Genomic DNA, 17,626 nt, shown 5'->3' on the forward strand with positions numbered 1-17,626 from the left:
CACTGCTCCAGAGTTCCTCTGTGGAGATGGGAGAACCTTCCAGAAGGACAACTATCTCTGCAGCCCTCAACCAATTAGGTCTTTATGGTAATGGCCAGACGGAAGCCACTCCTCTGTAAAAAGCACATGACAGCCCGCTTGGAGTTTGCCTAAAGGCACCTAAAGACTCTCAAACCATGAGAAACAAGATTCTCTGGTCTGATATAACCAAGATTGAACTCTTTGGCCTGAATGCCAAGCATCACATCTGGAGGAAACATGGCACCATCCCTACGGTGAAGCATGGTCGTGGCAGCACCATGCTGTGGGGATATTTTTCAGCGGCAGGGACTGGGAGACTAGTCAGGATCGAGGGAAAGACTGGGGCAACGGTTCCACTTCCAACAGGACAATGACCTTAAGCACACAGCCAAGACAATGCAGGAGTGAAAAGTCTCTGAATGGCCTTGCCAAAGCCCGGACTTGAACCCGATCGAACATCTCTGAAGAGATCTGAAAAAAGCTGTGCAGCGACGCTCCCCATCCAACCTGACAGAGCTTGAGAGGATCTGCAGAGAAGAATGGGAGAAACTTCCCAAGTACAGGTGTGCCAAGTTTGTAGCATCCTACCCAAGAATACGAGGCACCAGTCAAAATATCAGCTAAGGGGTTCATCACATTCAACACAGTATGATGCTGTGGGGATTATCAGTGTATATGTGTGTGTATATGTGTGTGTTTAAAGTGAGTGTAGTGGTTTATAATGAGCACTTCCAACTAATCCATGACTAGCATTGTAAAACTACGTACTTAACGTGATTTCAAAGAAGCTTCTCTTCAACTCACAAGAATGTAAAGGGAAATCCATTGACTGTTCGGGCTGATCCTTGACCACATTAGCTGGAAATCACAAAATAAGTCCACTTAGATGTAGAAGACTTCCAAAAATATCTCTCTGCAAATCATGATTCTTGTTAAGAGACAAAAATATTAGTTTACAGATATTATCACAAGACTGCATGCTGCTGCCCACGGTTATAGCCAATACTTTCTGGCCAGTAGGGAGGGAGAGGCTTGGCGCGCATGCGCGCACACACACACACACACACACACACACACACACACACACACACACACACACACACACACACACACACACACACACACACACACACACACACACACACACACACACACACACACACACACACACACACACACACATACTATACTCACTGCCAGGCTGAGCCCCTTGTTACATTAACATAAGGGCTTCTGTGACAGAGTCGGCATTAGGGATGAAATAAGAGGATTAGTTGATGGACATTTCTGTCATGCCTGGTCAATTATGAAAATGAAAATGGTCAAAAAGGTAGAGTTGCCATGCTATGTCACCGACACCCGCCCCCTCTCCTCTCTCCCTCTCCCTTACTCACATGGATGAAGACAGATATATATACACAGGCACGGATGTGTACACACAGTTAACAATTACTGAAGATATTGGGCACATTTGCACAGAATACATATTTATTTATCCATACATTCAAATATTACTGCAGTAAAAAAATAATATATAGAACTTCTGTGATGGCTGACTGCTATATTGCACTTGGCAACACTTAACAATGTACTTACACAACATCATCATCACCGAATAGCCTCGTGGTTAGAGCGTTGGGCCAGTAACTGAAAGGTTGCTGGATCTAATTGCCTAGCTGATCGAATCGCGCTCTGCCTCTGAGCAAAGCAGTTAACCCACTGTTCCCCGGGTGCCAAAGACAGGGATGTCGATTAAGGCAATCCCCCGCACTTCTCTGGTTCAGAGGAATTGGGTTAAATGCAGAAGACACATTTCAGTTGAATGCATTCAGTGGTACAACTGAGTAGGTATTTCCCTTTCCCTAGAATGGATGTGACTGAGGTTATGAATGACTTAGTCTTACTATCAACAACATAAGCAGTCATATATGTCATGTCTTAACATGTGTGTAGTAAACAGATCATGAGTCAAACTAATCCTAAAGGGATAACTGTAGACATATGTGAATGAAGTATAAAAGATACAGGAACTGGAAAGGGGATATCAGATATTTTGATGTGCCATCGTGGTTCTCTAAAAGCTCTGTGTCTCCTCCCTGTGGCTTGTACTGGTCATTTGTGCATGTGCTGCACAGTACCAGATAATGTGACATAGTAATGGAACCCTGTTGTCTAGACCCTATCCACCCACATACCGACATTGACTTTGGTCCATTACTGAGAGGACCTTGTACATCATTTATTGACTCAGTGTTATTTTTAATTGTTGCAACTGAGAAACAATTCCTATGAACATATTTATGTTAGAGGAAAGTCTACATGGAGTACCAAGGTCATTATAGCTACCTAAATCTCTATCTTGTGTGTAAAGCCCCTTAAACTGCTGTATGAAAATGTATTCATATATAAATAAAGGCTTATGGGTTGCTTTGACCAGAAAAAAAAGCAATCTATTTTATCCAAAGTGACTTACAGTGTGTGCATACAGTATGTTTGTAATCCTTGCTGGAGTTGAACCTTTTACCTTGCGCTATGCTTTTGGTAACTGAGACATACAGGGCCAGGTACTGTATCACTTAGCAGACAACTGGAAGTGGTCACACATTATTTATCTGCTTCAGCTGGCTGGGTCTGATAAAATGTTTTGGTGCCATCACTTACTGAGTGAGTCATCGCTAAACGGGTTGACCTGCTGTTATATTTTCAAAGTGCTGCAGGTGAAATTGTGTTTTTGTTCCTCTTGAACTTTTGTTGTTGTTGATTGAACCTATCCTCTATCTCTAAACCCACAGAGATTTCTTCCTCAAGCAGAAAATAGCCAAAAAAGTGCACCATTGACATTTCATGATTGAGGCAGAAATCCCCGAAGAGAAATCACAGAGGAGATGGACAGGTTTGTGTCAAATCCTGAGAGGTAAGAATGACAACACCAGTACTAGTAATACTAATAATGATTGCACGGAAGATCCACACAGCTGTTTTCAAATGATTTATTGTGCTGCAAAGAAACAAAAAATAAGAATACAAGAACTTGCAAAAGATAATCTGCTGTGCTACGGGAAATTCAGTCAAATATTCATCTATCCTCTTAATAAATCTGGTTTTTGCAATATCATCATTATCAATATCAACATATTTGTTTTATTTTTACATAAGCATGAAACACCAGAAATATTCAGACTCTAAAGGGGATTGGCAGTTGTGTAAATAAAATGGTTAACAGGAAAGAATGGGGACAGAGAGATATTTCCCTCTCAATAGGCTATCTTTATTGGAACAGAGGAAAATGCTCATCAGGGTGTCAGGCTTTTGTGCTTCTTGGACAAGGCAGATGTAGCCTGATCAAATGAATTTGTGTTGTCTAGCTATCCAACTCCTATGTTCTTTGTCACATTGTGTTACAGTAAACTGCGGGACAATGACCATAGGAGTTGGCAAGACAGCACAAACAGATCTGGGATTTGGCTAAATCAGGTCCATGTGATCAAAAACCCTGAAAAGATGTGAAAGCTTGTGAACCTCCAACTTCTCCACCTACCTAAAGTACAACCTTATTTACATGCTCTTCGAGAGACTGACACAACACTAAAATAGTTTCACAATTTCAGCTGCATCATCGCTTAAGGCCTATTATGTTCATGTTCAATTATCTTGCTCATTAATAAATTATTTAGGTAATTTAACACAATAAATTAAATCTAATTTGTTTCCCTCTCTCTTTCTTTTCCAACAATGTTTAATTTTTTTTATTTTGGCAAGTGATACTCAAGTATTTACAACAATACTTGGAGGATGCACTGAAAGATACAACGATTTCACCCTGTAAGACCCATTGTGAATAAGATGCATTCCTGTATGACGTTACTCAACCATACTGTAGGGGATGTAGCACCACATCCTGCAACATAGAGCCAAGTCACATATGAACCCAGGCAGTCAATGTGATGCGAGTGTAATAGAACTTATGGTCCTTAATCAAATCAATTATTATGATCCATCACTTCACCGATTGGAAATTATGTGGATTGTGTATTTAAGAGAGGTTTGCCTGTGGTTTGTGTTCAGATGATAGACAGACCTGTATATAATGGCTGGAGAATCAAACCAATCAACTTTCATTGAAAAAGCATTTACATACAGTACATGTCGGTTATATAGTAGATTTGAGTATGTTTTTCCTATGTCTGGAGAATACATATAGGTTAGGAGAAAACAGAGCTTCAGCTGCAATTCATGTTTTGAAAGGTAAATATTTACCCCTCTTGTTCTTGCCAGAAATCCTCACCTATAAACAGAAATGCAGTGTCTGCATACAATGACCGTGAGAGTTCTAAGTTAATTTAGGTTTTGTAGATCAAATATTCAGAAACAACTGGAACCTAACTGTAACACTGGGTCTGACAGGGCTCAGAAAAAAACTAAGGGCAACTCTTTCAATGAAAGGTATGTTTAAAAAAAACGAACCAAAAAAGGTTATTTTCGATATAAAAGTGCTAAGATGTATGATTCTACTTAAATGTTTGTCAGACAGGCTAAGATACACCGAAGACAAACTATAAAAGTCAACTACTACCCCTACCTTTCTCCATCCCACCCTCTCTCCCAGAGCTTATGTCCACCCACTTTTCAATAGTTTGACTTCAGAAACGACAAATGAAAGAGAAGAATAACAGATTGAGAGAGCCTGGTACTGCTCAGCTCAGAACTCACTTGTCTATATATGGTTGGCATTTTGGACATTGCTTCATTCAGGGAAACTGATTGACTCAAATAGATAGGGAACTCACAGACCAATCAAACAAAGTCCTCATAGACTATTCTTTTTTTTCTCCCAAAAAATAATTAAAATTACATCAAATAAATTAGGGAAAAACAGATTGAATAAGATGTTTGTGTTTTTTCTGTCCTGTCTCTATCACTCCTCTTTTCAAAAAAGCAATGCAAATGTTTGTTCTCATCATGTTTTCTATTATTAGATCAAATCTGTTTCTCAATCATAAATACATTCAATAGGAAATTAATTGAGAAATGTACATGTGAAGAAAAAAGTATGTGTGCATGCATGTGTGACACATGTACATATATGAATAAACAACATACACATAGACACATACATACTGTATATAGTCACACAATATTCCATGTATTTTTCATCTTCAGCAGTAATATGTACATACGTGTTCCAACTGTATAATGTTTTGCAACGAATAAATGAAGACAAAGGTGCTTGGGTAATATCGAGAAGAGGAGACAAAAGGAGAAAAACATCAGAGCTACTTTAATATAGCTCGTCCTCAGAGAATCCCGAGAGAAAACACATTTGAACATATTCTTTGATTCTATGTTTTCTTGTATCCTCAGTGTTTCCTAAAGGAGCTAAATAGTCTCCCTGTGTGTGTGCAACTCCATGTAAAACAGGACGTACAGAAACAAAGCAGAAAAGCTTGTAAAGCATATGCTCAAATCCTTAATCCTCAAGAACTACACGACCCACTGGGATCACACTGGTTGAATCAACGTTGCTGCCACGTCATTTCAATGACATTACATTGAACCAACGTGGAATAGACATATGTGCCCAGTGGGCAGCTTCATCCTGCCTTTATCAACCCGAACACATTTATTCTTTATCCAAATAAAAGACACCATTGTTTGGAGTGTGTGAAAGTCAGCGTCAGCCTGCCTTTTGTTGTTAAATACATTTAGCCAAAAGATTATGGAGAATTGAAAGTGACCAGGAAAATAACACTTATACATGTTGAGCAGAATATCAAAGGAAAATAAATGGAGTGAATGAAGCTTCTTCTTCCTTTCCACCTTCTATCCAACAGGTGACGTTCCACAGGGGGAAAACAAGACAGCAAACCAATGTCAACATTTTCAAAGAAGGGGAGGAAAGAGGAAGGCAAGAAGAGAGCAATAGTCCAGCTTGAACAGACCTGAGAGAGGTGCTCAGCTGAGGTCTGTCTGTGACGGGGTCTACGGTATCTGAACTCTTTCTTTCTCTCATTCTCTCTCTTTCGGCTCAGTGCCACATAGAGTCTGGCAGTCGTCAGTCCGTCCTGCCACGGCTCAGATCAGACTGGCCACAGTGTTCCTCTAGCATCTCTCTTACAGGGTGTGTTTTGATACGACATACAGTCAGCAGAGCTTTGGTTCTAAAAGTTCAGTGTTCAACAGAAAACACTAGCTTGAATTATTCTGTTTATCTCTTCAAAGGCCTTTTTCAAGGAAGCAGGAATGCAGGAAAATACCATACTTTGAAAAATACCCACTTTTTCCTAATCGCAAAGATGTATATCTAACTTTAAACACACACACACACACACACACACACACACACATTCACAAAGACCCACATACAGAAGCACGCCTCCATCACACACACCAAACACACGTGTAACACTCACTGGCAAAAACAAGTTGAATAATAATCTAGGAAAAGTCTAGATTCTGGTTCTTCCATTGTGTTAGCTGTAGTTTAAAATCATCATCATTATATTTTGTTTGATTCGTTATTCATCTTGAGCAGATTATTATTGTCATTTATCTGTCTTGGCTAGTGAACTTTGCTAGTTTGCTAGTTATTTTGTCATTGATAGGTTTGGTATCATTTTTCCATCCGTCTGTGTTAAGTAATAGTTGTTGTGACGGTACTGTAGGTAATTCGCTCTCTCTCTCTCTCGTTTTGGCTGCTTGCTGACTGCTGAGTACTGGACACGAGGCGAGGCCAGGCCAGTCTCTCTGTCTCACTGAGTCTGGTAGAAATTGTCAGCCTGCAGGTTGTTGAGGTTGTTTTGTTTCTGCATGCTGTAGTAACCGCTGTACCTGGAGTCAGGGTCAGCGATCCGGAGCATGCGCTGCGAACTGTCCACCTGCACCTTGGTGCCTTTCTGGCAGTCCACATACACCAGCTGGTTGTTGAGGCAGGTGGGCTGCAGAGGACACACACACACATACAGTTAGTTACTTCCACAGATCACACTCTAGTTAGGCTCAGAGCTTTAGATTTTATTGATATATTCATACTATATTATATTTCTCAATAAGGCTCGTTTCAGGCTGTATACATACAGTAAAGGCAGAATTCGCTGCTCATCATTACTACAAAGCTAGGCAATGTAATCATTCTATGTAATAGCACAACTTTTTTTTTCATTAAATTATTTCAAGATTCAAATGTATAGACATTGATCAAGTATGCATCTCCATAAGCTGCTGTGATATGTGATATTCTTTGACATTTTAGACCATCAACTATATTACAACAACAACAAAGCAGTACAGAAACCAACAAGGTGTACTGTAAATGTGGGTAATGGCACCCGCTACCTTAGTTGGCGTGCGATAGCAGAGCACGGGGATCCACTGCTTCTTCTGGTTAATGAAGAGAAGAGCTGTGATGGTGAACAGCATCATGATGATGGGCAGTGCCACCCATGCCACAGAGTGCAGTGTGGTGTCTTCTCTGGGAACTGGGGTCTTCCCATCCAGATAGGGCATTTGGAGACTACCAAAGTTCCCTGTGACAGAGGCAGCACACAAACATTATGACACACCTAAAAGTCTGTATCACGAGATGTTTATATATTATTCATTAACTGGCGATTGGTTTCATGTAAGATTTGCCTTCATATGTAGCAGTTAAAAGGAAACAGCAGACTCTGCTCCAAGTGGGGAGATGAAGAGGTACATATGTGCCTTCGGAAAGTATTCAGACGCCTCGACTTTTTCCACATTGTGCTACGCTGTAAGTTACAGCCTTATTATAAAAAGTCCTCTGCAATCTACACACAATACCCCATAATGATAAAGCGAAAACGTTTGTAGAATTGTTTGCAAATGTATTAAAAGTGAAAAACAGAAAAACCTTATTTACACAAGTATTCATGTACTTTGCTATGAGACTCGAAATTGAGCTCAGCTGCATCCTGTTTCCAAATCAAAGCAAACTTTATTTGTCACATGCTCCGAATACAACAAGTGCAGACTTTACGCTGAAATGCTTACTTACCAACAGTGCAGTTCAAGAAGAGTTAAGAAAATATTTACCAAGTAGACTAAAATAAAAAGTAACAATAAAAAAGTAACACAATAAGAAAAACAATACAGAGGTTATATACAGGGGGCACCGGTACCGAGTCAGTGTGCGGGGGGGGTACAGGTTAGTTGAGGTAATTTGTACATGTAGGTGGGGGGGTGAACTGACTATGCATTGATAATAAACAGCGAGTAGCAGCATTGTACAAAAGGGAGGGGGGGGGTCAATGTAAATTGTCCGGTGGCGATTTAATTCATTATTCAGCAGTCTTATGGCTTGGGGGTAGAAGCTATTGAGGAGCCTCTTGGGCCTAACGGCAAGCGCTCCGGTACCGCTTGCCGTGAGGTAGCAGAGAAAACAGTCTATAACTTGGGGGACTGGAGTCTCTGACAATTGTATGGGCTTTCCTCTGACACTGCCTATTATATAGGTCCTGGATGGCAGGAAGCTTGGCCCGAGTGATGTACTGGGCCGTTCGCACTACCCTCTGTAACGCCTTATGGTCAGATGCTGAGCAGTTGCCATAGCAGGAGGTGATGCAACTAGTCAAGATACTCTCGATGGTGCAGGTGTAGAACTTTTTGAGGATCTGGGGACCCATGCCAAATCTTTTCAGTCTCCTGAGGAGGAAAAGGTTTTGTCGTGCACTCTTCACGACTGTATTGGTATGTTTGGACCATGCTAGTTTGTTGGTGATGTTGACACCAAGGAACTTGAAACTCTCGACCCGCTCTACTACAGCCCCGTTGATGTTAATGGGGGCCTGTTCAGCCGCCTTTTCCTGTAGTCCACGATCAGCTCCTTAGTCTTTCTCAGATTGAGTGAGAGGTTATTGTCCTGGCACCACAGTGCCAGTTCTCTGGCCTCCTCCCTATAGGCCTCCTTTCATCATTGTTGGTGATCAGGACTAACACTGTTGTATTGTCAGCAAACTTAATGATGGTGTTGGAGTCGTGTTTGGCCACGCAGTCGTGGGTGAACAGGGAGTACAGGAGGGGACTAACCACACACCCCTGAGGGGCTCCATTGTTAAGGATCAGTGTGGCAGACGTGGTGTTGCCTACTTCTACCACCTTGGGTGGCCTGTCAGGAAGTCCAGGATCCAGTTGCAGAGGGAGGTGTTAAGTCCCAGAGTCCTTAGCTTAGTGATGGGCACTATGGTGGGCACTATGGTGTTGAACGCTGAGCTGTAGTCAATGAACAGCATTCTCACATAGACAAAAGGAACACCTATGTGAGAAAGGGCAGTGTGGAGTGCGATTGAGATTGCATCATCTTTGGATCTGTTAGAGCGGTATGCGGATTGGAGTGGGTCTAGGGTGTCCGGGAGGATGTTGAAAAAATAAGTTACACAAAACGCAAAAAAAATAATAAAACAGCACATTTGGTTGGGAGAATGTAGAACATCATCCATGTTCTTCGGCGCCATCTTTAATACATTGATCATCCTTGAGATGTTTCTACAACTTGGTTTGAGTCCACCTGTGGTAAATTAAATTGATTGGACATGATTTGGAAAGGCACCTGTCTATATAAGTTCCCATAGTTGACAGTGCATGTCAGAGCAAAAACCAAGCCATGAGGTCGAAGGAATTGTCTGTAGCACTCCGAGACAGGGTTGTGTTGAGGCACAGATCTGGGAAAGGGTACCAAAACATTTCTGCATTTGTGCCTGTTTTCCCCACATTCCCTGTTTTCCCCACATTCCCAGGATAAGGCGCTCGTTGATTCAGGCGCAGCTGGGAATTTTATCGACGGAGGTTAGGGATCCCCATTTTTCCTATAGGTAGACCCTTCCTGGTACATGCTCTAGATAGTCGACCTTTAGGGTCCGGGCTAATCAAGGAGGCCACCATCTCCTTGGCCATGGTTATGCAGGGGAATCATAAGGAGAGACTCAGTCTCTTTCTCATTGACTCTCCTGCGTTTCCTGTGGTACTAGGCCTTCCTTGGCTCTGCATAACCCCACTATTTCCTGGCAACAGAGGGCTCTCACGTGGTGGTCGCGAGAGTGCTCAGGGAGGTGTGTAGGGGTTTCCGTTTGTGTTACCACGGTGGAAAGTCCAGACCAGGTCTCCTGAATATGCCGTTTTGGCTTTCGCCTTCTGTAAAAAGAATTACCACCTCATCGACTTGGGGATTGTGTGATAAATCTCCTGGCAGACGCTGCGCTTCCCAGGAGTCACGTGTATCCCCTGTCGCAAGCGGAGACGGTGGCTATGGATACATATGTCTATGAATCCCTGCGTCAGGGGTACATTCAGCCCTCTACTTCACCCACCTCCTCGAGTTTCTTTTTTTGTGAAGAAGAAAGATGGATGTTTACGCCTGTGCATTGAATATAGAGGTCTTACTTCAAATCACGGTGAGGTACAGTTACCCACTACCTCTTATCGCCACGGCGATTGAGTCAATGCATGGGGCGCGCTTCTTCACGAAACTGGATCTCAGGAGTGCGTATAACCTGGTGCGTATCCGGGAGGGAGACGAGTGGAAGACAGCATTCCGTACCACCACAGGGCATTATGAGTACCTCGTCATGCCGTACGGGTTGATGAATGCTCCATCAGTTTTCCAATCCTTTGTAGACGAGATTTTCAGGGACCTGCACGGGCAGGGTGTAGTGGTGTATATCAATGACATTCAGATTTACTCCGCTACACACGCCGAGCATGTGTCCTTGGTGCGCAAGGTACTTGGATAACTGTTGGAGCATGACCTGTACGTCAAGGCTGAGAAATGCCTGTTATTTCAGCAGGCCATCTCCTTCCTAGGGTATCGCATTTCCACATCAGGGGTGGAGATGGAGAGTGACTGCATTGCAGCCGTGCGTAATTGGCTGACTCCCACCACGGTAAAGGAGGTGCAGAGGTTTTTAGGGTTTGCCAATTACTACCGGAGATTTATCTGGGGTTTTGGCCAGGTTGCTGCGCCCATTACCTCACTGCTGAAGGGGGGTCCTGTAAGGTTGTGGTGGTCGGCTGAGGTAGACAGGGCTTTTGGGCAACTAAGAGCTCTGTTTACTTCGGCTCCAACGCTGGCCCATCCGGATCCCTCTTTGGCATTGATAGTGGAGGTGGATGCGTCTGAGGCTGGGATAGGAGCCATGCTCTCACAGCGCTCGGGCATGCCACCGAAACTCCGCCCCTGTGCTTTCTTCTCGAAGAAGCTCAGCCCAGCGGAGCATAACTATGATGTGGGGGACCGGGAGTTGTTGGCTGTGGTTAAAGCTTTGAAAGAGTGGAGACATTGGCTTGAGGAGGCTAAACACCCTTTTCTCATCTGGACTGACCACCGCAACCTGGAGTACATCCGGGCAGCGAGGAGACTGAATCCTCGTCAGGCAAGGTGGGCCATGTTCTTTACCCATTTTGTGTTTACCCTATCCTACAGACCAGGTTTCCAGAATAAGAAGGCAGACGCACTGTCCCGGCTGTATGACACAGAGGAGCGGCCCATGGATCAGACTCCCATACTCCCGGCCTCCTGCCTGGTAGCGCCGGTCGTGTGGGATCTGGATGCGGACATTGAGCAGGCGTTGCGTACAGAGCCCACTCCCCTCCAGTGTCCTGTTGGGCGTAATTACGTTCTGTCTGCTGTCCATGACCAGTTGATCTCCTGGGGCCTCACGTCTCCCTCCTCTGGTCATCCAGGGATCTGTCGGGCGGTGCGCTGTCTGACTGGGAGAGTACTGGTGGCCCACTTTGGCTAAGAAAGTGAGGGTTTATGTCCCCTCCTGCTCGGTGTGTGCCCAGTGTAAGGCTCTGATACACCTGCCCAGAGGTAAGTTACATCCCTTACCCGTTCCACAACGTTCCACATTCACATTTGTCAGTGTATTTCCTAACGGATCTTCCTCCCTCACAGGGAAATACCAAGATCCTGGTCGTTGTGGATCGTTTTCTAAGTCTTGTCGTCTCCTCCCTCTGCCTGGTCTCCCTACGGCCCTACAGACGGAGGCCTTGTTTACACACGTCTTCTGGCACTACGGGGTGCCTGAGGATATAGTGTCGGATCGTTGTCCCCAGTTCATGTCGAGAGTTTGGAAGGCGTTCATGGAACGTCTGGGGGTCTCGATTAACCTTACCTCAGTTTTTCACCCCGAGAGTAACGGGCAGGTAGAGAGAGTCAACCAGGATGTGGGCAGGTCTCTGCGGTCCTATATCCAGGACCGGCCAGGGGAGCGGGCAGCGTTTGTGCCCTGGGCCGAGATGGCACAGAACTCGCTTCGTCACTCCTCCACTAACCTCTCCCCCTTTCAGTGCGTATTGGGGTACCAGCCGGTTCTGGCACCGTGGCATCAGGGTCAGACCGAGACTCCTGCAGTGGACAACTGATTTATGCGCGGAGGAAACATGGGAGGCCGCCCGTGTCTATCTCCAGCGAGTCGTGCGTCGCCAGAAAGCCAGTGCGGACCGTCACCGCAGTGAGACCCCGGTGTTCTCACCGGGGGACCGGGTCTGCCTCTCGACCCGTAACCTGCCCCTCCGCCTGCCCTGCCGGAAGCTGGGTCTGTGGATTGTGGGGCCATTTAATGTCCTGAGGGTGAACGAGGTATGTTATAGATTACAGCTTCCCTCTGATTATCGTATTAACCCCTCGTTCCATGTGTGTCTCCTCAGGCCGGTGGCAGCTGGTCCGCTGCAGGAATCTGAGGTGCGGGAGGTCCCTCCACCCCCTTTGGACATTTAGGGGGCCCCGGTGTACATCGTTCGTTCCATCCTGGATTCGAGGCATCGGGTGGGGGGCCTTCAGTACCTCGTGGAGTGGGAGGGGTACGGACCGGAGGAGAGGTGCTGGGTTCCGGTTGCAGATGTTTTGGATCCTGAACTGCTGCGGGAGTTTCACCGTCGCCGGCCGGATCGCCCTGCGCCTCGTCCTCCGGGTCATCCTCTAGGCCAGTGTCGGCGCGCCGCTGGTGCCGCGCGTCAAGGCGGGGTGGTGTCACGACTTCCGCCGAAGTCGGCTCCTCTCCTTGTTCGGGCGGCGTTCGGCGATTGATGTCACCGGCTTTCTAGCCATCACCGTTCCATTTTTCATATGTCCATTTGTCTTGTCTTGTTTCCATAATCACCTGGTTTTCATTTCCCCAATCAATCTATTTGTATTTAACTCTCTGTTTCACATCATGTTTGTGTGTAATTGTTTCATGTTATGTGGTGTTAGTTTACGCGCTTTACTTTTATGTTCCGTTTTTTGAGCGAGTATGATTTATGTAGTGCTCTCGTTTTTGGAACTATAATAAAAGTGCGCCTGTTCATTATACTCTGCTCTCCTGCACCTGACTTTGCCTCCAATACACCATTGACACTTACATTGTTACCCCAGGAAATCTGAAGTTTTATTACATACAGCCGGGAGGAACTATTGAATATAAGAGCAACGTCAAATTACCAACATTACGACCAGGAATACGACTTTCCCGAAGCGGATCCTCTGTTTGGTCCACCACCCAGGACAATGGATCAGATCCCAAACGGCAACCCAAAACAACTGCACCACAGAAGGGGCAGACGGAGCGGTCTTCTAGTCAGGCTCCGTAGATGGGCACATTGCGCACTGCTCCCGAGTATACTACTCGCCAATGTCCAGTCTCTTGACAACAAGGTAGATGACAGCCCTGAAAAAACTTAATTGGACTCTATGTAAAACTGAAAAACACATATCCTGAGACTGCATTTATTGTAGCTGGGAATTTTAACAAGGCTAATCTGAAAACAAGGCTCCCTAAATTCTATCAGCAATTATCAGAATTCACGATCCAGGCTGGCAAAACCCTGGATCATTGTTACTCTAACTTCCGCGACGTTACTCTAACTTCCACGATTCCATTTTGTTGCTCCCAGCCAGAAACTAGACAGAAACTAAAACAGGAAACGCCCGTGCTCAGGTCTGTTCAACTCTGGTCTGGCCAATCAGATTTCATGCTTCAAGATTGCTTCGATCACGTGGACTGGTATATGTTCCGCATAGCGTCGGACAATAACATTGATGAATACGCTGATTCGGTGAGCGAGTTAATTAGCAAGTGCATCGTGATGTTGTACCCACAACGACTATTAAAACCTTCCCAAACCAGAAACCGTGGATTGATGGTAGCATTCGTGCAAAACTGAAAGCCTGTACCACTGCTTTTAATCAGGGCAAGGTGACCAGAAACATTACCGAATACAAACAGTGTAGCTATACCCTCCGCAAGGCAATCAAACAAGCTAAGCATCAGTATAGAGACAAAGTAGATTTGCAATTCAACGGCTCAGACACGAGAGGTATGTGGCAGGGTCTACAGTCATTCACGGACTACAAAAAGAAAACCAGTCCTGTTGCGTACCACGATGCCTTGCTCCCAGACAAACTAAACAACTTCTTTGCTCGCTTTGAGGATAATACAGTGCCACCGACATGGCCCGCTACCAAAACCTGCGGGCTCTCCTTCACTGCAGCCAATGTGAGTAAAACATTTAAATGTGTTAACCCTCGCAAGGCTGCCGGCCCAGATGGCATCCCTAGCCGCGTCCTCAGAGCATGCGCAGACCAGCTGGCTGGTGTGTTTACGGACATCCTCAATCCTTATCCCAGTCTGCTATTCCTACATGCTTCAAGAGGGCCACCATTGTTCCTGTTCCCAAGAAAGCTAAGGTAACTCAGCTAAATGACTATCGCCCCGTAGCATTCACTTCCGTCATCATGAAGTGCTTTGAGAGACTAGTCAAGGACCAAATCACCTCCACCCTACCTGACACCCTAGACCCACTACAATTTGCTTACCGCCCCAATAGGTCCACAGACGACGCAATTGCAATCACACTGCCCTAACCCATCTGGACAAGAGGAATACCTATGTAAGATTGCTGTTCATCGACTACAGCTCAGCATCTGACACCATAGTACCCTCCAAACTCGGGACCCCGGGTCTCGACCCTGCCCTGTGAAACTGGGTCCTGACTTCCTGACCCCCCCCCGCCCCCACGCATTAAGACTGAAAGAAATTACACAAATTAACTTAACAAGGCACACCTGCTAATTGAAATGCATTCCATGAAGCTGGTTGAGAGAATGCCAAGAGTGTGCAAAGCTGTTATCAAGGCAAAGGGTGGATACTTTGAAGAATCTCAAATATATTGTGATTTGTTTAACAATTGTTTTGGTTACTACGTTATTTCATAGTTTTGATGTCTTTATGATTTTACAATGTAGAAAATTGAAAAATAAAGTAAAACCTTGGAATGAAACCAATTTTTGCTTTGTCATTATGGGTTATTGTGTGTAGATTGATGATAAAAAAATACAATTGAATCCATTTTAGACTAAAGCTGTAAAGTAACAAAATGTGAAAAAAGTCAAGGGGTCTGAATACTTTACGAAGGCACAGTATGGACGACAGCAGAAACATTTAGCAGCTACAGCAGCACTGAGGAGACAGACAGTGTGTTTGTGTGTGTGTGAGCGCATGCTGTGTGGACACGTGTCTCTTTTTCAGACAAGGAAGTGTTTGATTTGAACTCTGACCTTTGAACTGGGGCATGATGTCGTTCTCACTGCGGGTGGGCCAGGCAGGCTGGTGCTGCTTCCTACCTCTGTGCTGGTCTGTCTTCTGAATGGGCATGTTGGTGGGGGCTGGTGCGTACATCTCTGTAACATAACATGGAAACACATGGTTAGAGAGAGAGAGAGAGGAATTAGGAGTTATATTGAAATATGTGGTGAGTAGGGATTAACATTGGTAACCGGGAACACTCTTTACATTTACCCAAAAATATTTATGACAATTACAATGTCGCCACTAATGCAATTCCACAAAGTACAAAACAGATTAGCAAAAACTTTAATTGCACATTATCCAAACAGGTTGTTGCGTGGAAGCCTTTAGCCTAGTGTATTTACTTCACACACGCATAATTGACATTAGCGGACTGCACACACGACCTGAATGCAGTTAATAAACCCTATAGGAAACCCCTACAGCCTATAAAATAACCTGTGCCTCTTTGAGCTGTCATTGTGACTCTTCAGACAGTCACACATTTGATAGGCCTATGCACAATTCACTACAAAGGCTTTTCTCTCACAGACATAAAGGTTGTTAACAATTCAGAGAGCAATGAGAGAAAAATTTATCCTGTTTAGAGTTTAGGCAATTTTTCTATCCAGTCCCAATCCCACTGAAACCCCAAATCCTGTCTCGCATGAAAATTCCTTACTTTATTCTGTAATCAATAGATTGCATTATCAAAGCACGTCTCTCACTTATGCATGTCAAAATACTGCTATATCATTTTCCCCATCGGGCAGACTGGGGATGGTTGTAACACGGGATAGTTATAACACTCAATATCTCCGATCAGGAACAGGCTATTCCTCAACTGTCACGTGTACTCCCGCTCTCCCTCTCTGGCACTCGTTGTCGCCAGTTCTCATAATTACGCAAACCTGTCACCAGCGTTACGCGTACCTGCGCCTCATGAGACATCACCTTCCTGATTACATCCCCTATATCTGTCACTCCCTTTGGTTCCTTTCTCAGGCATTATTGTTTCTGTTCTAGTGCTTCACGTTATGTTTTCTTCCATGTATTCCATGCATTTATTTATTAAATTCACTCCCTGTACTTGCTTCTGTTTATTAGCATACACATTACAGAATAACACCTCAGGTGATGCCGGGTCCATGGGCCGCTGCCGACGCAACCGGGGATGCCTCAGCTGGCTCGACCAGCTTCAATACCTCAGCTAATATGATAGGTTCACAAGCCCTGGTTGGCTCATCAGGCTTCCATTGCAAAAGCTGGCTCGTCAGGATCTCACCTGGACTCCATCACCCTCCTGATTACCTAAACCTATATCTGTCACTCCCTTTGGTTCTGTCACGCCCTGACCATAGAGAGCCCTTGGTTCTCTATGGTGTAGTAGGTCAGGGCGTGACTAGGGGGTGTTCTAGCTCAATATTTCTATGTTGGTGTTTTGTATGGTTCCCAATTAGAGGCAGCTGGTATTCGTTGCCTCTAATTGGGGATCATATTTAGGTAGCCATTTTTCCCACCTGTGTTTGTGGGATATTGTTTTGTGTTTGTCACATTTCGTTATTGGTTTATTGTTTTTGTTTAAAGTTTCACCGTAATAAAGATGTGGAACTTCAATCACGCTGCGCCTTGGTCCCGTTCTTATTACGAACGTGACAGAATATCCCACCAAGCAAGGACCAAGCATCGTGTAAAGGAGTTTTGGACCTGGGAAGAAATCATGGGAGGTTGTGAGACCCTTCCTTGGAAGGAGACACCAAGGAATGGCCACAGAAATCCCAATATTTTTTGGGGGTGGGGCACATGGAGCTGGCAGGCGAGCAGCGGAGAGTGCCAGAGCCTGTTTGGGAGTCGGTGGAGGAATTGGATGAAAGATACCAGAGAGAGATGGTAGTGATGAGAATGCGGCAGCGCAGGCGTGCTGAAGAGCGTGACACCCGTCCCGCTCCAAGGCCGGAGCCTTCCTCTGGGCCGGTGCCCAGTCCAGCCACGGTGTCCAGTCCATCTCCAAGGCCGGAGCCTTCCGCTGCGCCAGTTCCCAGTCC

General features: G+C 45.0%; 1 protein-coding gene across 1 annotated transcript in view; it reads right to left on the bottom strand.

Moving 5' to 3' along the window:
* Window positions 1-2,997: 2,997 nt before the first annotated feature.
* LOC115138651 (cysteine-rich motor neuron 1 protein-like) overlaps window positions 2,998-17,626 on the bottom strand; it is a 196,529-nt gene continuing 181,900 nt past the window's right edge. The window contains exons 15-17 of the mRNA XM_029675742.2: window positions 15,572-15,694; window positions 7,354-7,544; window positions 2,998-6,956 (exon numbers count right to left, since the gene is read on the bottom strand). Of these exons, the coding sequence (XP_029531602.2) occupies window positions 6,771-6,956; window positions 7,354-7,544; window positions 15,572-15,694 (500 nt within the window). The 3' untranslated portion in view covers window positions 2,998-6,770. The remainder of the gene's footprint in view (window positions 6,957-7,353; window positions 7,545-15,571; window positions 15,695-17,626) is intronic.

Source organism: Oncorhynchus nerka, linkage group LG12 (assembly GCF_034236695.1).
Source record: "Oncorhynchus nerka isolate Pitt River linkage group LG12, Oner_Uvic_2.0, whole genome shotgun sequence".
NCBI lineage: Eukaryota > Metazoa > Chordata > Actinopteri > Salmoniformes > Salmonidae > Oncorhynchus > Oncorhynchus nerka.